The 18,293-nt window shown below is 47.0% G+C and overlaps 1 protein-coding gene across 3 annotated transcripts in view; it reads left to right on the top strand.

The window, feature by feature from the left end:
* LOC102818400 (alpha-actinin-1-like) overlaps nt 1–18,293 on the top strand; it is a 124,538-nt gene that overhangs the window by 79,691 nt on the left and 26,554 nt on the right. For all 3 annotated transcript variants that reach the window (XM_006865576.1, XM_006865575.1, XM_006865574.1), the window contains exons 3-8: nt 653–772; nt 6,677–6,763; nt 10,161–10,248; nt 10,770–10,848; nt 13,999–14,080; nt 16,514–16,599. In XM_006865576.1, coding sequence (XP_006865638.1) covers nt 653–772; nt 6,677–6,763; nt 10,161–10,248; nt 10,770–10,848; nt 13,999–14,080; nt 16,514–16,599 — 542 coding nt within the window. The remainder of the gene's footprint in view (nt 1–652; nt 773–6,676; nt 6,764–10,160; nt 10,249–10,769; nt 10,849–13,998; nt 14,081–16,513; nt 16,600–18,293) is intronic.

Below are 18,293 nucleotides of genomic sequence, written 5' to 3'. Positions count from 1 at the left end.
AGATCTGTTTTTTTTTTTGACAACCCATGGTTCTTTCTATATTCTCCTCTAACACCATAACTCAAATGCATCAGTTCTTCTATGTTCACTCTCCAAGTTTTGCATATGAGGCTATTGAAAAGTCCTTTGGATTAGGATTCCTCTATAGAAAAAAAAGTCGTCTGTGAGATTAAATTGATTGCAGCATCTCAAAAAGTGAGAGGAGAAGCTTAGAGCCTTTGATGAAATCATATAGTAATGGGAACTGGGTGCCGTCTAGTTCTTCTGGTCTTACGGTGAAGAAGGCAGTAGTTTCTCCCTGTCTTTTCAAAGCACTTATTCTTGTTGCTGTTTATTCATTCATGTTTCTATTTAAGCTCTGCTCTCTTACTAGATTGTAAGTACTGGAGGACAGGAACCGGTCTCATTGGTTCATCACCATATTCTTAGCACATATATGCTAGGAGCTAAAGAAATAATTGTTGAGAGGCTGAAGGCAGGTTTAGATCTGAGAAGTGGAAGAAGGGAGCAGCAGGGCAGATCCTCTCTTCCTCCCGCACCCAAGAGGCCCTCCGCACCTGTGTCCCTTTGCAGCTGAGCCCTGATGAGGGTGTGGTGGAGCATACTGGATATAGCATCTCACCTTTCTTCCCTCCCTCTCGGTCTCAATCAGGTGAACGCTTGGCCAAGCCAGAGAGAGGCAAGATGAGGGTACACAAGATCTCCAATGTCAACAAGGCCCTGGACTTCATAGCCAGTAAAGGGGTTAAGTTGGTGTCCATTGGAGCTGAAGGTGAGTGAGACCTGCCCCTTGGCTATACTGAGTAAGCTTTGTGCCCTCCTGGTTCCCTCAGCCCTTCCTGCCCTGATTGCTAGACTCATACATCACTGGAGTCAACGTCTCCATCTGGTTACATGACAGCATTTCTATCTACCCCAGAGTCCCCTTCTACTGTTCCAAATCAAGAGCGTGCTCTCCCTGCTTCCTGCTCCCCACCCCCAGCTGAATCCTGGCGCTCTTGATCCTGTGTGTGGGGTGCTGCTCCCTCATCCACACACCTGCTTGTGCTTGGTGGCTGGGAGAGGGTGCGTGTGCAGACACTGGGTGGATGAAGGGAGGGCTCTGCCCTAAGACCTTGCGGAGCCTACGTGTGCTGCAGGTACCCTGTAAGTAATTTGCAGTGAAGTACATTCATCACTACACCACCCAGAGGCGAGGCACCACGTACATCTACCCAGCAGCTACCCTGTATGACTACAGATCCAGTGTTACTGACTCTTCCAATTTTTTAAACAAAGTCAGCACTGAACTGCTAACTGCAAGGTTGGTGGTTCAAATCTACCAGCTGCTCCTCGGAAATCCTATGCATGGTCGTTATGAGTCAGAACCGACTTGATGGCATATAACAACAACAACAACAATAGCAATTTTGTGGTTTTTTTCTTCCATTAAAGCCCTTGAATACCTAAGCACCCAAGTACTTGCTGGACAGGCGGCTTTATGTGGGTTTTACTCCTTAGCTCTCAAGACATGTGTCAACCATATTTTGTAACCAAGGAAACTGAGGCTTAGGAAACGTGCTGAGTGAAAGAGTGGGGTGCAGTTGAGCACAGGTTCTACCACCTGGATACATCCAGGCACTTGGACTCCACTTGCATTGCCACTAGGCCTAGCTGTCATCCCAGGCCACGTAACTTTCTTGTCTGACTTTCTTCAGTTGTAATGGTGGTTCAAACTGGCTGTTCTTGGAGTAACTTTGAAATAACCCCCTCTGATAAGTGGGTCAAGTTTTTAAAGGTCCTTTAAGATGATATATACCTTCCCTCCTTGATACCCCTAGCATGCCAGCACTTTTAGCTGAGGTTCCTGAGCTGGAAGAATCCACCCTGCTTGTAGCAAAGCACCAAGATCACCCAGGGAATGAGATGCTGCCCCACGTGGGTTGTGTATGTTAGTGTAATGTAGTTTACAGCTCTGAACTATAAAGTAAAAGGTGGACAGCTGGCCTGAAAAGAGGTCTCCTGGCTGAGATGCTTCCTGGACTTCTGGAGGCTGTGGGGGTGGGAATGGTAGAGTGGGGGTGGGAATGGTAGACCCTCCAATCTTTTAAGGGTTATCATACAGTGCAATGAACAGACTCTCCAAGTGGCAGACCAAGGCCCAGAAGAGAGACCCCATGAGTAGGCAGACTGGCTAATATGCAGAACCTTAGGGAATGCATAGGTGCCATGGGGAGGTAATGAGTTCCTGTTTCTGAAGGTGTTCACAGAAGGCCGGATAGAGGCCAGAATGTCTATACATCAAGGAATGGGTAGAATGACTACTTTAGGCTTTTTCTCTGATACTTGATTCTCCGATGTTGCTAACATCCGTTGAGTAGGACTTTTGATTCATAAACTTGAGACTGGAGGAGTGGCTGGGATTTGACCAGGAGGAGAGGACCAAGAAGAAGTTTTATTTTAAGACCTTTGGGTAGGGAAGGCCTGATGTCTTTGGTTGCCAAGATCTCAGTGACTTTGCACCTTTCTGAAGGAGCGAGGGGGCCGTAGGTGCAATAGCTGAGACATGAGAAGGGATTCTCATGTCTGCCATGTTGAATTCCTTCAGCACAGCATTTATTTCTCCATCTGAACAGTGGGTGGATGACTGTGTCCGGAGCAGGCTAAAGAGAGAAACCCCAAATGGGAACAGCTCCACAGCAGTTGTAAATCAGGAACAGCAGACACATGTCCAGGACTCCAGTTGACGCCCTGAGATGAGGCTTCCTATGAGAGGCGACACCTGGGGAAAGGGCCGGCCATTTTCCACACCGTCTGGGAGGATTAGCTCTGAGGGCAGGATGAATTGAACACACTCCATTCTCTTTGCCCACACATGGCTCCTCTGTTTTCTGGAGCAGAGCGGCTTTCGTTGGTGTGGGTGAGAGAATTCAGTAAGCAGAAGTCTTGGGTGTGTGGGGGCGGGGGAGGGGCTGCAGAGTTTGGAAACCAGGGAGAGAAGTAAGTAGGAAAGACCCAAAAAAGAAGCAGTCTGCTTAGTTCAAGGCAGATCTGCTGGCACGGAGCTCAAGGCCAGTGGGAGGCCCAGGTATTTGACCTTCACAGAGTGGGGTGTGTGTGGGCTGCTGGGGCTGGCTTGGAGCACAGCCAGCCCTGTGCTGTCTCCATGCTTCTAGAAAGGCCGAGCTGCAGCTTTACCAGCAGAGCCTCTTCTGTTGTATTGTCAGCTGCCATTGAGTCATGGGGGACCCCATACGTAAGAGAATGAAGTATTGCCCAGGCCTGCACCATCTTCACGATGTTGGGACACTTGAATCCAGGGTTGCAGCCACTGTTTGTTTTGAGCATCTTCCAACCTAGGAGGCTCATCTTCCAGCACTTTATTGTTGTGATCTATAGGGTCTCCCATTAGCTGATTTTTATAAGTAGATTGCCAGACCTTTCTTCCTAGTGTCTTCATCTGGTCACTCTGCTGAAACCTATCCACCATGGGTGTCGCTGCTGGTATGTAAAAATACCAGTGATGTATCCTCTAGCATCACAGCATTACACAGGCCACCACCATACAACATACACGGTAACACCTGGGAAGGGGAGGGGTGGTGGTGGTGAGGGGCCTGTGTGGCTGCTGAGGGTCTGGAGGATGGCTGTAGATCCAGTTGACCAGTTGACCAGACTGCTCACTGGCTTTGACTCACAGTGAAGTGAAAGCCGTGGAACCTTCGAGCAGAGGGCTGATGGGGCCTGGATTTACTCAGTTGCTCTTTATACTTTCTACATCCCCACAGATTCCAACTTAAATAGCCGCACAATAAGCACCTTCATACAGAAACCTTACTCTCTTGGCTAGAATCCTAAAGACAGAATTTTGTTGTCAGATTGCTGAAAAGTTGTTTTTGTTTTGTTCCAATTTTTAACAAGTTTCCAGCTATAGTGTAGCCCTGTTGGTATCCAGAAGTGTGTGTGTCTGTGTGTGTTTCACTTTGTTAATGTAATAGCTGGGAAAATGGTCCTTCTTTGATTACGAATGAGTGAAGTGGCTATTTGCATTTCATGTTTTATGAATTGTCTATTTGTTACTTTTGCCTGTTTGTCTGTTGAGATGTACAACTCTTCTTACCAATTGATATAAACTCTTTAAACATGTTAAACCAAGTTGCAAGTTACAGATAAAATGCCAAACCTTTGTAAGCTGATTTTCCACAGAAGATTCTGCCTCGCTCCAATGTGTTCTGTAAGACAATGGCGTTTTGTTTAACATGTAAACAAATATGTGTGTGCACAGCTAAGGTTCTTTGTGCCCCTCCAACCCAAGTCCTCAGATGTGGTGCCTGGGGCACTGGAAGGGCACTTTAAACCTCCCTGCTAGCAGGAGACCTGGTAGCATACTGTGTTAGACATTGAGCTGCTAACTGCAAGGTCAATGGTTCAAACCCACCAGCCCTTCCGAAGGAGAAAGATGACGCTGTCTGCTCCCATAAAGATTTATAGTATCAGAAACCCTAAGGGGGCAGATCTACTCTCCCCTATAAGGTTATTATGAGTCAAAAATCAATGTAATAGCAGTGGGTGGGCTAGCAGGGAGAGTTACATCCAGTCCTAAGTCCAAACTGGCCACTGTCCTCAGCACCTTGACCTGCCTCCAGGGAGCAGCTGTGGCGTGTTCTGTAGGCTGGTCATAGAGCAGTGTGGAATTTTGCCTTCACTTTTGAGGGAGAAGGAGAAGATCTTTCAGCAGTTCAAATCCACCAGCTATTCTGCATGAGAACAATGTGACTTTCTGCTCCCATATAGATTGACAGCCTCAGAAACGCTATTTATGAATCCTGGTGTGGTGCTGTAGGGTAAGCACTGGACTGCAAGGTCAGTGTGAACCACAATATTAATGGTTCAAACTCACCAGCCTCTCCTCGAAAACCCTATACAGGGTTGCTATGTGTTGGAACCAAGTTGATGGAACTTAACAACAGCCACCCTAGTGGGCCTTCTTAGTAATCCCTGGAAGTTTCGGTCTCCTGATTCCTCCTGACCTTCCCTGAAACTAGAGTGTGGCAGGCAGGAAAATTTAAGATGTTCTCTGGGAGCCTTTCTTAGCTGAGAATACACAGCCCCAGGATACCATGTCTAAAAGCAGATAAGGATGAAAAGTTAACATTTCAATGTGTTTGAGTGTTGCTTCAACCACAAAGACCATACATAAATAGCTTAGCATCTTAAAGGGCTTCCTTGTGTTTGTATCCCCTGCTTCTAGGCCTGTTACAGGAAAAAAAAAACTTTTTAAAAAAATGAATGAAATTTATAGTATTTAAAAATCCAAAAAGTGTTGCTCTGACGGAATGTGGTAGGTAGGGTGGGGTGCCTCTTCATCCTGATCTTGAAGCTAGTTAGGTTTTAGAATTCCTGTTTTAATACCCAACTAATGATGTTGTTGTTAAGTGCCATAGAGTTGGTTCCAACTCAGCAACCTTGTATAGGGTTTCTGAGGAGTGGCCATTGAGTTCGGACCACCTACTTTGCAGTTCACATTGACCTTGTGATCTAGTGCTTATTCTACAGTACCATACCAGGACTCCAACTAATGACATTAATACCCAACTAATTAATACCCAGGATTCCTAGCTGTGGCCCTGTGGGTTAATGTGCCAGACTGCAAAGCCATTTGAACTGCAAGGTCGGTGGTTCAAGCTCACCAGCTGCTCCTTGGAAACCCTATACAGGGTCGCTATGGGTTGGAATCGACTCAACGGCACTTGACAACAACAATTAATACCCAGCTTAATATAATGGTATAAGATAAGTACTGGACCTCAAGGTCTGTTTGATGAACCATAAGATAGGTGGTTCAAACTCACCAACTGCATCTTGGAAACCATGTAACCCTAAACAGGGTTGCTGTGAGTCAGAACCGACTCGACACCACTTAACAACAATATGTGGAGTCTTGGTGTAGCACTGTAGAATAAGCACTAGATTGCAAGGTCGGTTTGAACCATAAGGTTGGCATGGCAGTTCAGACTCACCAGCTGTTCCTCGGAAACCCTATATAGGGTTACCACAAGTCAGAACCAACTCAACAGCTCTTAACAACAAAAGCAATGACATTATGAGGTAGATTGTGAATTACTGGATCATTCAAGATGGCGGTTTACAAAAAAATGGTGTTTCACTTGTTACTTTCTGTTATTTGCACTGGTGTTTGGTGTGTGGATGCAGTTTTGAGAGCTGTGATTTTACAGGGCTCCTCTGCTCACAGGACTGCCGGAACATTTGTGATGGCTTAGAAACACCGCTCCCCAACCACCCACCCCAGTTTGACTGGTGAACACCGTTCCTGTTTAAGCCATCCCTTTTCTGTTGCCCCTTGCTATCTCTAAGCGCAATTGACTCAACCCCCATGTATCCTCAGGATGCCCCCAAACAGATTTCCCTCCTGGCACCTGTGGAACTGTATTTTGTTTTCATTATAGTAAATATTTGGGTAACAAACATTTGCCATTTCATAATCTTCACGCATGCAGTTCAGCGATATTAAGCTTCTTCATCATCTTTCCTGAACGTTTCCATCGCCCTTGACAGAAGCTTGTGTCTGTCCGCCCACACTAACTTGTTTACTCCCCTCCTCAAGTGGAGCCTCAGGGAAGTCTGCCTGTGTCTCTGCTAAAGCCCACCCTAACGTGTTCTGCTGGTGTTTCTGTAGAAATCGTGGATGGGAACGTGAAGATGACGCTGGGCATGATCTGGACCATCATCCTTCGCTTTGCCATCCAAGACATTTCCGTGGAAGGTAGGTCTTCTGCTTTACTCTTCCTGGGCTTCATCCAGCAGCTTCTCTACCTGGGGTCATGGCCCCTGGGTCATGGCTTCTGCCCTCCCTTCTTGCCTGTAGAGAGAAGTACCAACTGTTTGAGGTACACAGACATGTTGGCCCCAGGGAAATTCCCACCTTGAGAACACCAAGGAGACTGTGATAGGGAAGTGTATTGGGCTCTTGGGTTGTTAACTAGAAAGTTTAGGGAAATACCAGATGAGAGGGAGTGCAGGGAGAGATGGGGATCCCCGGGTCCTCCGCTTTACTCTCTAGCACCCTCTGGTGACATCTTCACAGGTTGACAAGAGGCCACTATAGTCCAGGGCAATGATTGCTCAGAATGTTTTTGGTAATGTAAGTTAAATATTGTTTTAATTTTAATTTTTAATTGTGAAATTTACCTCTGCAACATTTTTGTACATATACCATTCAGTGGTATAGGTAAGATTAATTACATTCATCGTATTACTAAACCAGCATCCCATCAGTTTCCAAATTTCCCCATCATAGACGCTCAGTGCCCCTCGTTCCTTCTCTCTTACAACCCTAATAACCACTAATAAACTTTGCATTCTATACATTTACCTATTCTAGGCATTTCATATAAGCAGGATCATATAGCATTTGTCCTTTTATTACAAATACGCTTTCATCTCACCAACCACTCCTCAGAAACCCTATACAGGGTTGGTATGAGTTATAACCAACTTGATGGCACTTAGGAATAATAACAACAGCAACATATTTATTATTAGGGTTCCTGGTGGCACAATGATTAAGTGTTCAGCTGCTAACCAAAAGTTTGGCCATTGGAACCTACCCAGTGGCTCTTTTGGAGAAAAGAGCTGGTGATTTGCTCTTGTTAAAATGATAGCCTAGAAAACTATGGGGCAGTTCTACTCTGACACATGACACCTCTTAACAACAATTACCCAGGGGTCTTGTGAAAGTTTGTGGAAGAATTCCATTGTATTTTAATGACATTTTCCGTGGACATTTTAAAGTCCCTTTGTACACATAAGACACACTTACGAAAATAAACATTAAAAAGACGAGCTGTTGTTAAGTCAGTTCCGACTCATAGCTACCCTATGAACGAAATGCTGCCCAGTCCTGCGCTGACCTCACATGGGTTGTTACATCTGAGCCATTGCTGCTGCCAGCATGTCAGTCCATCTTTGGGGGTCATCCTCTTTTCACTGTGGTTTAATGTGCTGGACTGCAAAGTAGGTTTGGGCTGCAAGGTTGGAAGTTCAAGCTCACCAGCCGCTCTTAGGAAACCGCTATGGAACTGACTCAACGGCACTTAACAACAACAACAACACTTTACAAAGCATGATGTCCTCCACCAAGGATTGGTCTCTCCTGATAATTTATCCAAAGTATGAGAGATGAAGTCTGGCCATCTGACTTCCAAGGAGCATACTGGCTGTACTTCTTCCAATCCAGACCTGTTGTTAACTTCTGGCAGTCCATAGTACTTTTATAATATTTTTCTACAATACCATAATTTCAAATGCATCAATTCTTCTCCTGTCTTACTTATTCATTGTCTAGTTTCCCTTGAGACTATCAGAAAACTGTAAGCATTGATTTTCCAGCTGGTGGTTGACTTTTGCATTTTTCTTGGTCAGCAGTTGAGGATGTTTCCATTCCATATCCTGCCGTTCACTTTCAGGCTCATAGTGATGAATCCATGTCTCGTCAACGATTTTTTTAAGGAACTTTTACCTTTTTTCAAATATTAGTCCAAATTTGATTTGCACGTTTCCAAACGCTTCTGTTTATGCTCCTCCGTGAATTGTTTTGGTACCCATCTCACACAAACTTTTCAAAATCCAAGTCTCTCGTGGGTTATTTCAAAGGCTATCCATGGCTGATTTACCATCTATTCTACAGAATCATTTCACGTGCACGCTTAATGTCATCAGCTATGGACGGGAATTTTAATATAACCAGAGTACAGATCATTTTTGACTCACCCTTGTGTATTTTTTATTTGAAGTCATTTAAAAATGAGAACAATGTAGGTTACATTTTATTTGTTTAGGGCAGTTTTAGTTTAATACTTGGTGGTAGTGTAGGGCAAGGTGAAGGTCAAAGTCCAAGTTATAGAGACTTGGTATTTGAAAGGGCCACAGGAGTCCCTTAGAACCCAATTCTTGGTAATAATAATGGATCTAAATTTGTTTTTCACATAATCTCCTTGACAGCTTTGACTTCTTGTCAGCTCTGATTAAACTGTTTGTGTTTTTATTTTGTAATGTAGCCGAGGAAGAGCTTGAACTAAGAGTAGAAATTGACATTGTTGCTGTTTTTGTTGTTAAGTGCTATCAAGTCGATTCCAACCCATAGTGACCCAGTGTAGGGTTTCCAAGGAGCAACTGGTAAGCTTGAACCACTGACCTTGGAGTTCAAACAGCTTTGCAGTCTGGCACATTAACCCACAGCGCCACACCAGGACTCCAGAAGTTGACATTACTCTTGACATAATGAACATTAGCTTTGTTATTTACTTTTGTCTTGAATTGTTACATTATCTTCATAGGGATTATTTAAAGTCATTTAGAACATCTGTTTTGTGAGTTGAGCGTTAAGTGAGGTCTTCATGGACGCACTTTGCTAGTATCTTCATCTCAGGGACATGAACTCAGGAGAGAAATGTGATGTGCAGACCTTTGATGAGGAGAGCCCCTTGCTGGCTAATGCTGCCTTATTGCCCATGACACATGACCACTTCACAGAGAGCTGGATCCACCCCTATATTAAGTATCAGGAAAACCCATGTTTCAGATGAAACAAAATATGCCTAGGAGTCCTCCGCCTTCTTCCCATATACTGCCCAGGAAGGAAGTGCCCCTCTCTGGAGATTCCTCAACTTTATAGACTTCACATTCCAATAAAACCTTTTTCTCCAATATGGCGACCTGACACAGGTGGCCAACTTATTTTGTATCCCTACCATCTCACTGGACTCCTGGTGTGGCACTGTAGGGTCAGTACTAGACTGCGAGCCACAAGGTTGGCTGTTCAAACCCAACAGCTGCTTCTCAGAAACCCTGTACAGGGTCGCTATGAGTTGGAACCAGTTCCACAGTCCTTCACAGCAACAGCATTTCATTAAGAAAGGAGGTCTGGGAGACATTCTGCAAGTTTGAATTTAAATGTGAAATCCATCTTGCTTTCTGAAAGACTTCCTAGTTGGCTTTTAGTTTCACAAAAACTTTCCAAACTTTGTCAAAGAAATGGATTTGATGACTGTGGTTTCTCCACTCCTTGGTAGCAGCAGGGCCCCTGTGTGGACCGCTGGGGGAAAGCATAGGTCTCTATGGGCATCCCTCCACTGACCTTTCTGACTGTCCCTTCTCCACAGAGACCTCGGCAAAGGAAGGGCTACTCTTGTGGTGTCAGAGAAAGACAGCCCCTTACAAAAATGTCAACATCCAGAACTTCCACATAAGGTGAGTGTCCTTGGGCAGAGGGGCTCTTGCAGAACCTAGCTGCCTTCCCCAGGAGCCTCCAGACCCTGCTGACTAGGTCAGTCTTGTGGTATGAAGCAGATATCATTATCCATTAGAATCCCACCCCACTGCTTCCAGCTGTCCTGAACACACAGCTACTGCCTTATACATCATTGTGTGGTACTTATGCAATTGGGAAGATCCTACAAGGAGAGTGTGTGGGAAGTTCCAACTGGAACAGACCCGATGAGGGAAGGGGCAGAGACCAGCTACCCAACCCTCCACTTATTGTTGACTCCATCATTGCCTAGGTCCGTAACAGGAAGGAATAGTCCTTCCCATCTGTCTTCCCCCAGCTTCTTGTCTCTGGGAACAAGGAGACCCGTGCTTAGTGCTTTGTCCTTAGTTAGTTCTCATTGGCAACATGTTGAAGGGACTTCCTGGCTCCCTGAGAGGCCCCTGTCCTGGGCTCCCCTTTCAGCCTCACTCACCAGCTTGCCCACCTTCTTTCTCCCGGGCAGCTGGAAAGACGGCCTTGGCTTCTGTGCTTTGATTCACCGACACCGACCAGAACTGATTGACTACGGGAAGCTCCGGAAGGTACGTGTGCTCACCCTACATCTACTGGTGTCTTGTGAGTGGGTGAACTCAGGGACACACAGCTCCATTTAAAGAGCAGAGGTAAGTCTTCAGGCGGGCTATTTCAGATACTCATATCCAACAACACAACTGTGGGAGGAAGTTTGTTAGGACGGTGAGTTAATAGAGCAAAGTTTTTCCTTTTTTCTGGGTCTTATAAAGTAGATGTCTTGCTTTCATCTTTTACAAGTTTGCTTATGTTAAGAGACATTTTATCCACTCCCTTTCCCTAACTTGTTCTGCCATGCTGGCTGGTCACCACCAAGTATTTGGTTTCCTTCGTTGTTCGTGGTTGGCTATATGATTTTCTGTTGATATGGCTAGGTTTCATTTGCAGTCCTTTTGTGGTATAAACAGCTATCTTGGCTGATAACCAAAAGGTTGGCAATTCAAGCCCACCCAGAGGTACCTAGGAAGAAAGGCCTGGTAATCCACATAAAAACCAGCCACTAGGAATCCTATGGAACACACACGGAGTCACTATGACTCTAATTTGACTTGATGGAAAGTAATTTAATTAAGCTTTTGGCATGAGGATGCTGTTTGCTTCTTAAGCCTGGGTGTGTGTGTTAGGGGCAGATAAGGTAGTGGGAGCTGTACATTTAGCTTCCTGGTGGTTTTTGGTGTCTGGGTTGGTTAAAGGACACCAGCCTAGATCCCAGAAGTGTCAGATTCCTAGTGCTGTTATAACCAAAAAATACTATAAAGGGGTAGCTTTAAAGAGCAGGCATTTATTTCTCACGTTTTGGAGGCTAAAAGTTCAAGCCAGGGTCTCTGCCATATCAACTCTTACATGTGACCCTCTCCGAGTTTCTGGTGACTGTAGGCAGTCCTTAGCTGCATAGAGATGCACCTGTGGTGTGCTTCCCCGTGTGCCTCTGTTCTTTTTATAAGACACTAATCAGAAGGGATTAGGTTTAGGGCCCACCTTCTCCAGTATGACCTCATAACAAAATCAAGCCCCCATTTCCAAATAGAGTCAGATTCAGTTATAGCGGTTAAGCCTTCGATGTAACTGTTTGCTAGGGATACAATTCAAACCATACCAAGAGCCCTGCCCCAGGCCACTCTGACCATTGTCCCTTTCCCAGTGTCCAGTTTGGAATGGTGCCTGTCTCAGCCTAGATCTTTTGGCAGGAGGCCTCTGGAAATAACCTGCATTGTGTTTCTCCACTTCACCTGACCCTTGGGGAGCAGAGAGTTCAGGGAAGAATTCCCAGCTCACTGTGCCTTCGAGAAGGGCTGGTACAGTACTTGTTCTAGCAACTCATGTCAGGCCCACCAGTTAGCTGTCAGGATGGATTTGTGAGGGAGCAAATCCAGCTACCCCAGGTCTAGCCCGAACCTCAGGGCTGAAGTTCCATCTCCCTGCAAAGTCCATGTACAGAACAGAGAGAAGCTGCCAGAGGTGCCAAGGACTGTAAGGATAGGAGACAGGCCAGCCCCTCCCATAGGCGGGGTCGGGATCAGGGGCAGGAAACATCCCTCTAACTCAGTTGCTTTACAGAAAAACAGTTTGAGAACTACTCCCCCCCTTCTTGAGAGCTGTGTGGCCAAATCAAGCTGGGCCCAGCTGGGAACTCTAAGTGGCTAAAGGCATTGGGTTCCTCATACTGTTGCTGCCCTCTAGTGACTGATGTGCAGGTGCGCGCATCCCTGCCCAGGTGTACTGGCTAGGGCTCTGTGGTCATCTCTCTACTCCTGACTCCCACGAAAGACTCAAGGACCCTTAGCCACTTGGGAGGTGAGAGTCCAGGGGGCTTTGATGACAGCTAGCCCCCTCTCCACTCTGCCCTGCTGTGTCTTTTGACTTATTCCTGTTTCTCCCTGTTTCTCTGTGGCTAAGTCTCCCCCACCTCCCCCCAAAGCCCAAGGGCGCTGATGAGGACTTGGGATGCTCTAGTTTCCTCCACAGGCCTTGGGGTGGGGTCGGGGGCCTCCTGAGAATTACACAAACACGGTGTGTGCACTGGGCCTAGGACTGACAGCAACAGTTCATGGCCCTGGACAGACATGATATTCTCTGCTTGACAACGTCATTACCATCATGACTGCTGCTGAAGACTTCCCCAGAAGGACTCTACCTTGTCTGTTTTGAGTAATTTCCTCCTGAAAGTATCTGAAAATACTGCATTTAACCTTTTGTTACCCTATAATTCTCACTTTAGCAAGTGGGGAAACTGAGTCCTGAGCTGATTAAACCCAGCTTGCTACATATAGTCCGTCTAGGGAGCCCAGAAAAGTGGAGATTCAGCAGGGATCTCCCCTACCATGTTTCCATTCTTTCTTCTTAAAAAATTGTATTGGGGATTGGGTGGAAGTCTTCAGAGCAAATGGTTTTCTATTCAACAATTCATACACATTTTTATTCAACAATTCATAGACGACAATTTCTATCTAACAATTCATATACATTTCTATCCAACAATTCATACACATTTCTATCCAACAATTCATACACATTTCTATCCAACAATTCATACACATTTCTGTTCAACACTTCATACACATTTTGTTTCGTAACATTGATTGCAGTCTTCACAATGCAACAGCGCTCCTTCTGCTTCCTCCCTGTGTCTCCTGCTTCCTTACCTCCTTTTCTGTTTCCCTTCCTATGTTCTGAGTGTTATCCCAGAGCAAATACTGCCCTTTTGATCTTGTATGGGTGATTGGTCTAGGAGAGCATACCTCCCTGGTGTTACTATTTTCTTGAGAAGGAAGGAGCAGTCAGAATAGGCAAAAGGCTGTGGCTGCTTGGAGGAACGTCAGCATTCCATGGAATATGAGCCAGAGGGCCTTAGACACTCCTCTCTGGAGTTACAGATGGGAGACTAATGTCAGCTTACTTACCCATGAGTCCTACCTGGCTGGAGACAGAGTGTGCCCAGGCCAATATCCTTCACCTCATTTCTTCTGACAGGCTGAGTTTTGAGGGGATAAGATGGCATTCTAAACCCCCAGCCTGTCGCCCTGCTGCCAACCCTCCGTACCAGAGCTGTTCCTGAGCATGGAACCAGGAGGCTGTTGTCAGAATCCTTTCTGCCCTCCAGTCTGGTGGTCACCTCAGGACAATTCTCACCTTATAACACTCCCCACTTCTTCTCTCTCTAGGATGACCCACTCACAAATTTGAACACAGCCTTCGATGTGGCGGAAAAGTACCTGGACATCCCCAAGATGCTGGATGCTGAAGGTAGAAGGGCCTCCAGCTTACAGAGGGTGGTACCCAGCACCCCAAGGCAGAAAGGGAGAAGGCCTGATATTCTGGGACCTCATTTGAGAGGATCCTGGGCATTGCCTGCCTGCCAGGGACACTGGAGTCTCCTGAGGCTTGGAGGGAGGACAGCTGACATTGATTGAAAAGGGCCTTGCAGTCTGTTTGTGCATTGGTTGCCTGAAGGTGGTTCTTAACCTTTGTCTTAGAGTCAGGGTTCTGGGGTGGGGTGGTCTTCCTCATTGGCCAGCTCCTGCTCAGCATGTGTATGAGTCTTTTCTGAGAGGTGTTCTGCCCTCACCCCTTGAGCTTTAGGGTGGTGTGTAGACTGCTTCATTTAGCTGTGACGGGGGCGGGAGGTGGTATTTGTTCACCTCGTGGGCTCATATTCTCCCTCTGCCTTCTGAGGAGGGGTCTCAGAGCCATGGCTAGACTCTTCTGATGTGCCCCCACGCCCACCCTATCCCCGAGTTTCATACTTAGACCTGCTTGATCAGCAGATCCCAGCCAGAAAAAGCGGTTCCCGTGCAGGGGAAGGAAGGATGGAGCCAATGTTAGTACTGACTTCTCTCTGTGTATCTGGGACCTTGTAGTGGGTCACCTTAGTAGGGACAGGTACAGGGTTAGACACAATATCATCTTTACAAAAGATGTGGCCCTCGGTTGGAAACTCAGCTCATCCTGGCCACAAAACCCAGCTTTTTACCTTTCACCAAGCAGAGACTCTCTGATGGGTGAGCAGAGGTGGAATGTATCCAGAAATTATGTGGGCTTGGGTGCCATGAAGTAGGGGTGGGGTGGGGTTGGGAGGGGTGTTGTGTATCTGAAAGCTGGGATGTCTCAGTCTTGTTTCCACCTCTGTACTCCCCCGTGGCCCAGCCTGCTTGCCATGGATTCTTTTCCTTGCTTGCCCTCTTGGGCCTAACTGTTCAGGCACCACTTTGGAATATGGCTGCTCAGGAGGAGTTGGGAAGGGACTGTGGGTAGTAGGAAGGGGCTATGGTGGTGCCCAAGACCTGTACCCTTCTCCTCCACTCCCAACTTTTCCACTGCTAATGGATTTTTAATTTCAAATTTCCAGAGATTTTTCAGGTACAAAAACAGAGAAGAGTTTAATGAATCTCTATATTTCCACTATCCAGATAGAACAATGATTGGAATTTGTATCACATTTTCTCTAATTTCATTTCCTTTTGTTTCTCCTCACCCCTGTGTATTTTAAAAATATATACCTTAAATGTATAGATCTTTTCACACTTAGGATAATTGTTAAAAAGCCTGGCAACAGCAATACATTATAACCACTGAGTGTGATTAGAAACTAGCTTTTGCTTCTCCCATACCACCTCTCCTCCTTCCCACGAGGAGCTGTCCGTGACTTCTTTCATCTCCTGCCTGAAGACCAGCTTATCACCAAAGCCACAGAACATAGGAAGAGTGACACCTGTCCATCACAGGCCTTGCCTATTGGCGCTTCCTCCAACCTCCCAGTATCATTTTTGGAGGGTGGGGAGGGATGACCCAGAAGCTCAACCCCAGGACGTGCATAACAGGAAAGACCATCCCCAAAGCCACCACCAGGGCCACAACCTTGAGGTTGCTCAGAGTAGATTGTATGGACCCCAATTTTAGAAGACAAAGGCACGAGGCTCGGTCTCTGTTGGCACACTTCCGCATACATCATCCCATGAGTTTGTATACTATGAATACCCCCATATGCAGAAGAGGCCCCTTCTTTTCAATGTCAACTCCCCATGAAGCTCTCCCCAGATCAGTGTCACCCCTGCTGGGACACTTCTGTCTCCTCCTGCTTTCCTGTGTTACCTTAGCACGTTCTTGCTCTTGGACATGCCATTTCTGTCTCCCCTACTAAAAGCTGCGTTGCATGAAAATAAAAAATGAGTGTTTTCTTACAGCAATGAAAGAATTTTCACACCTAACAACTTAATAATAATTGTTTGATACATCTACTGCCCAATTCATAAGGAAATTTCTCTAGTTGTCTTCAGATGTCCTTTTAGGATTGGTTGGTTTTTATCAGGTTCCAAACAAACTCTCCACACAGCATTTGGTGGTTCTATTTAAGTTTTTTCTAATCTATGGCCCTTCTCTTCTCTCTCCTTCCGCTGAACTTGCAGTCAATGGGTCAGCTGTCCCATAGGCTGTTTCTTGTGCCATTTGCTCCCTTGGGCATGTCTTTTCAACCTGCTCCTTTAACTACATTGTCCTGTGAATGGACGTTGGTGCTGGAGACTGGCTAGATTCAGGCTTTGCTTGTTGGCCAGAAGCCTTTGTGATTTCATGACCTTCTTTCCTTTCACATCAAGTCAGGAGGGAAGTGAATCTATGTTCACAAGCTGGCTTTAACTCCTTTAACTCCAGATTTATATATATTATATATTTTTTTTGCAGACATTGTTGGAACAGCCCGACCAGACGAGAAGGCCATCATGACTTATGTGTCTAGCTTCTACCACGCCTTCTCTGGAGCCCAGAAGGTACCTGGGGTCCCCAGCTCCTTCCATATCCAGCACACCTTATGCCAGATCCCAAACATGCCCTCTGCCCGCTTCCTACCACCCCCAATGACAGTTACCTGGATGGTCGAGGTAGCAGCTGGTCCACAGTGGCGTGTGTTCTTGTTTGGCTACCCCCACCCTGACCCTCCACCCTTTCTTTGTCTCTCTCCACATCTCTGAGAAAGGCGAGAGTTCACCTTCTAGAACCCAGATGACTGGTGTAAGCAGGAAGGGCTGCCTATGTGAGATCAGCCTGAGCTGGTCTGCAGGCTCGGAAGGTGCAGTGGTGGCACCTGTCGTGAAGCTACAGGGCTTCCCCTGGCGAGGCAGGTTTGGGTATGTGGGGACACGTTCACAGCCCAGGGATACATCTCCTGGCTTCGCTTACCTATTTCACATAGGTGCCCTAAAACTCCCCGACCCCACCTTTCTCCTACTGATGGGCCTGACCTAACAAACTGGTCCAGCCCCTTCTGGCCTGGTGCCTTGTTCTCTACCCTCCCTGAGAGTCCCCATATGGTCACTCTATACTCTGTGTACCCCTCTTTCCAGCCATAAGCACAACTCCACGGAGGGGAGGGAAGCAGTAGACATGGGGCTAGTGGCAAACTCCTTCAGTTTTGCTAAGGAAGCCTGAGGTGAAAGACAGGCTTTAGCTCAGGCAGCACATGTATGTGCATGTGCTCACACAAACACACACACACACACACACACATCGCACTCCTAATGGGACCACAGAGGAAGTACAGCGTCCAGACCACTGGGTGCTAGAGGTTTAGCTCAGGTAGCACACATGCACGCTTGCATGCACACATACACACACACACGCACACCTCTCACCTCCAGCAGTACCACAGAGGCAGTACAGCGTCCAGACCACTGTACCCTAGAGCTTTAGCTCAGGCAGCACATGTGCATACACACACACACACACACACACACACACACACACCTCACTCCCAGTGGGACCACAGAGGCAGTACAGTGTCCAGACCACTAGGCCCTAGAGCTTTAGCTCAGGCAGCACACGTGCACACACACATGTGCACACACACACACACACACACACCTCTCACCCCCAGCAGGACCACAGAGGCAGTACAGCGTCCAGACCACTGGGCCCTAGAGCTTTAGCTCAGGCAGCACATGTGCACACACACACACACACCTCACCTCCAGCAGTACCACAGAGGCAGTACAGCGTCCAGACCACTGGGCCCTAGAGCCTCAGGCTTGGCCTTCCCTGCGTTGTTCTGCAGGGCGACCCTGTGCTCACGCAGAGCGCCCCCTCTCCCCTGACCTCCCCAGCTGCTGTGTCCAGTGACGCTCATCTGCCCCGCCACCTCTCTCCTTCCACCAGCTCATCTTCTCTCGTTCTGCTCATTCCCTTCTTTTCTGTCTGTCCGTGTGTCTTGTGTTCTTTCTCAGTCCACCATGGCTGTTTTGGTTTATTCTGTGCTGCTGCTGCTGCTGCTGCTGCTGCTGCTGCTGCTGCTGCTGCTGCTTACTTGATCCTCTCAACCTCTTCTCCTTCTCTGTGCAGATGTGTAGGCACGCTAAGGCCGGATGGGAAGGCCATGTGACCTAATGTTTCATGTCACTGCCACGCCTTCTCAGGTGCGCAGAAGGTGAGCTCTCCCTTGGCCTTGCCCACCCTCCCTGCACCCTCGGCC

This window comes from Chrysochloris asiatica, unplaced genomic scaffold (assembly GCF_000296735.1).
Source record: "Chrysochloris asiatica unplaced genomic scaffold, ChrAsi1.0 scaffold00079, whole genome shotgun sequence".
Taxonomy (NCBI): domain Eukaryota; kingdom Metazoa; phylum Chordata; class Mammalia; order Afrosoricida; family Chrysochloridae; genus Chrysochloris; species Chrysochloris asiatica.
Note: the sequence above shows the minus strand (reverse complement) of the source record. Positions and strands in the feature narration are given on the sequence as shown.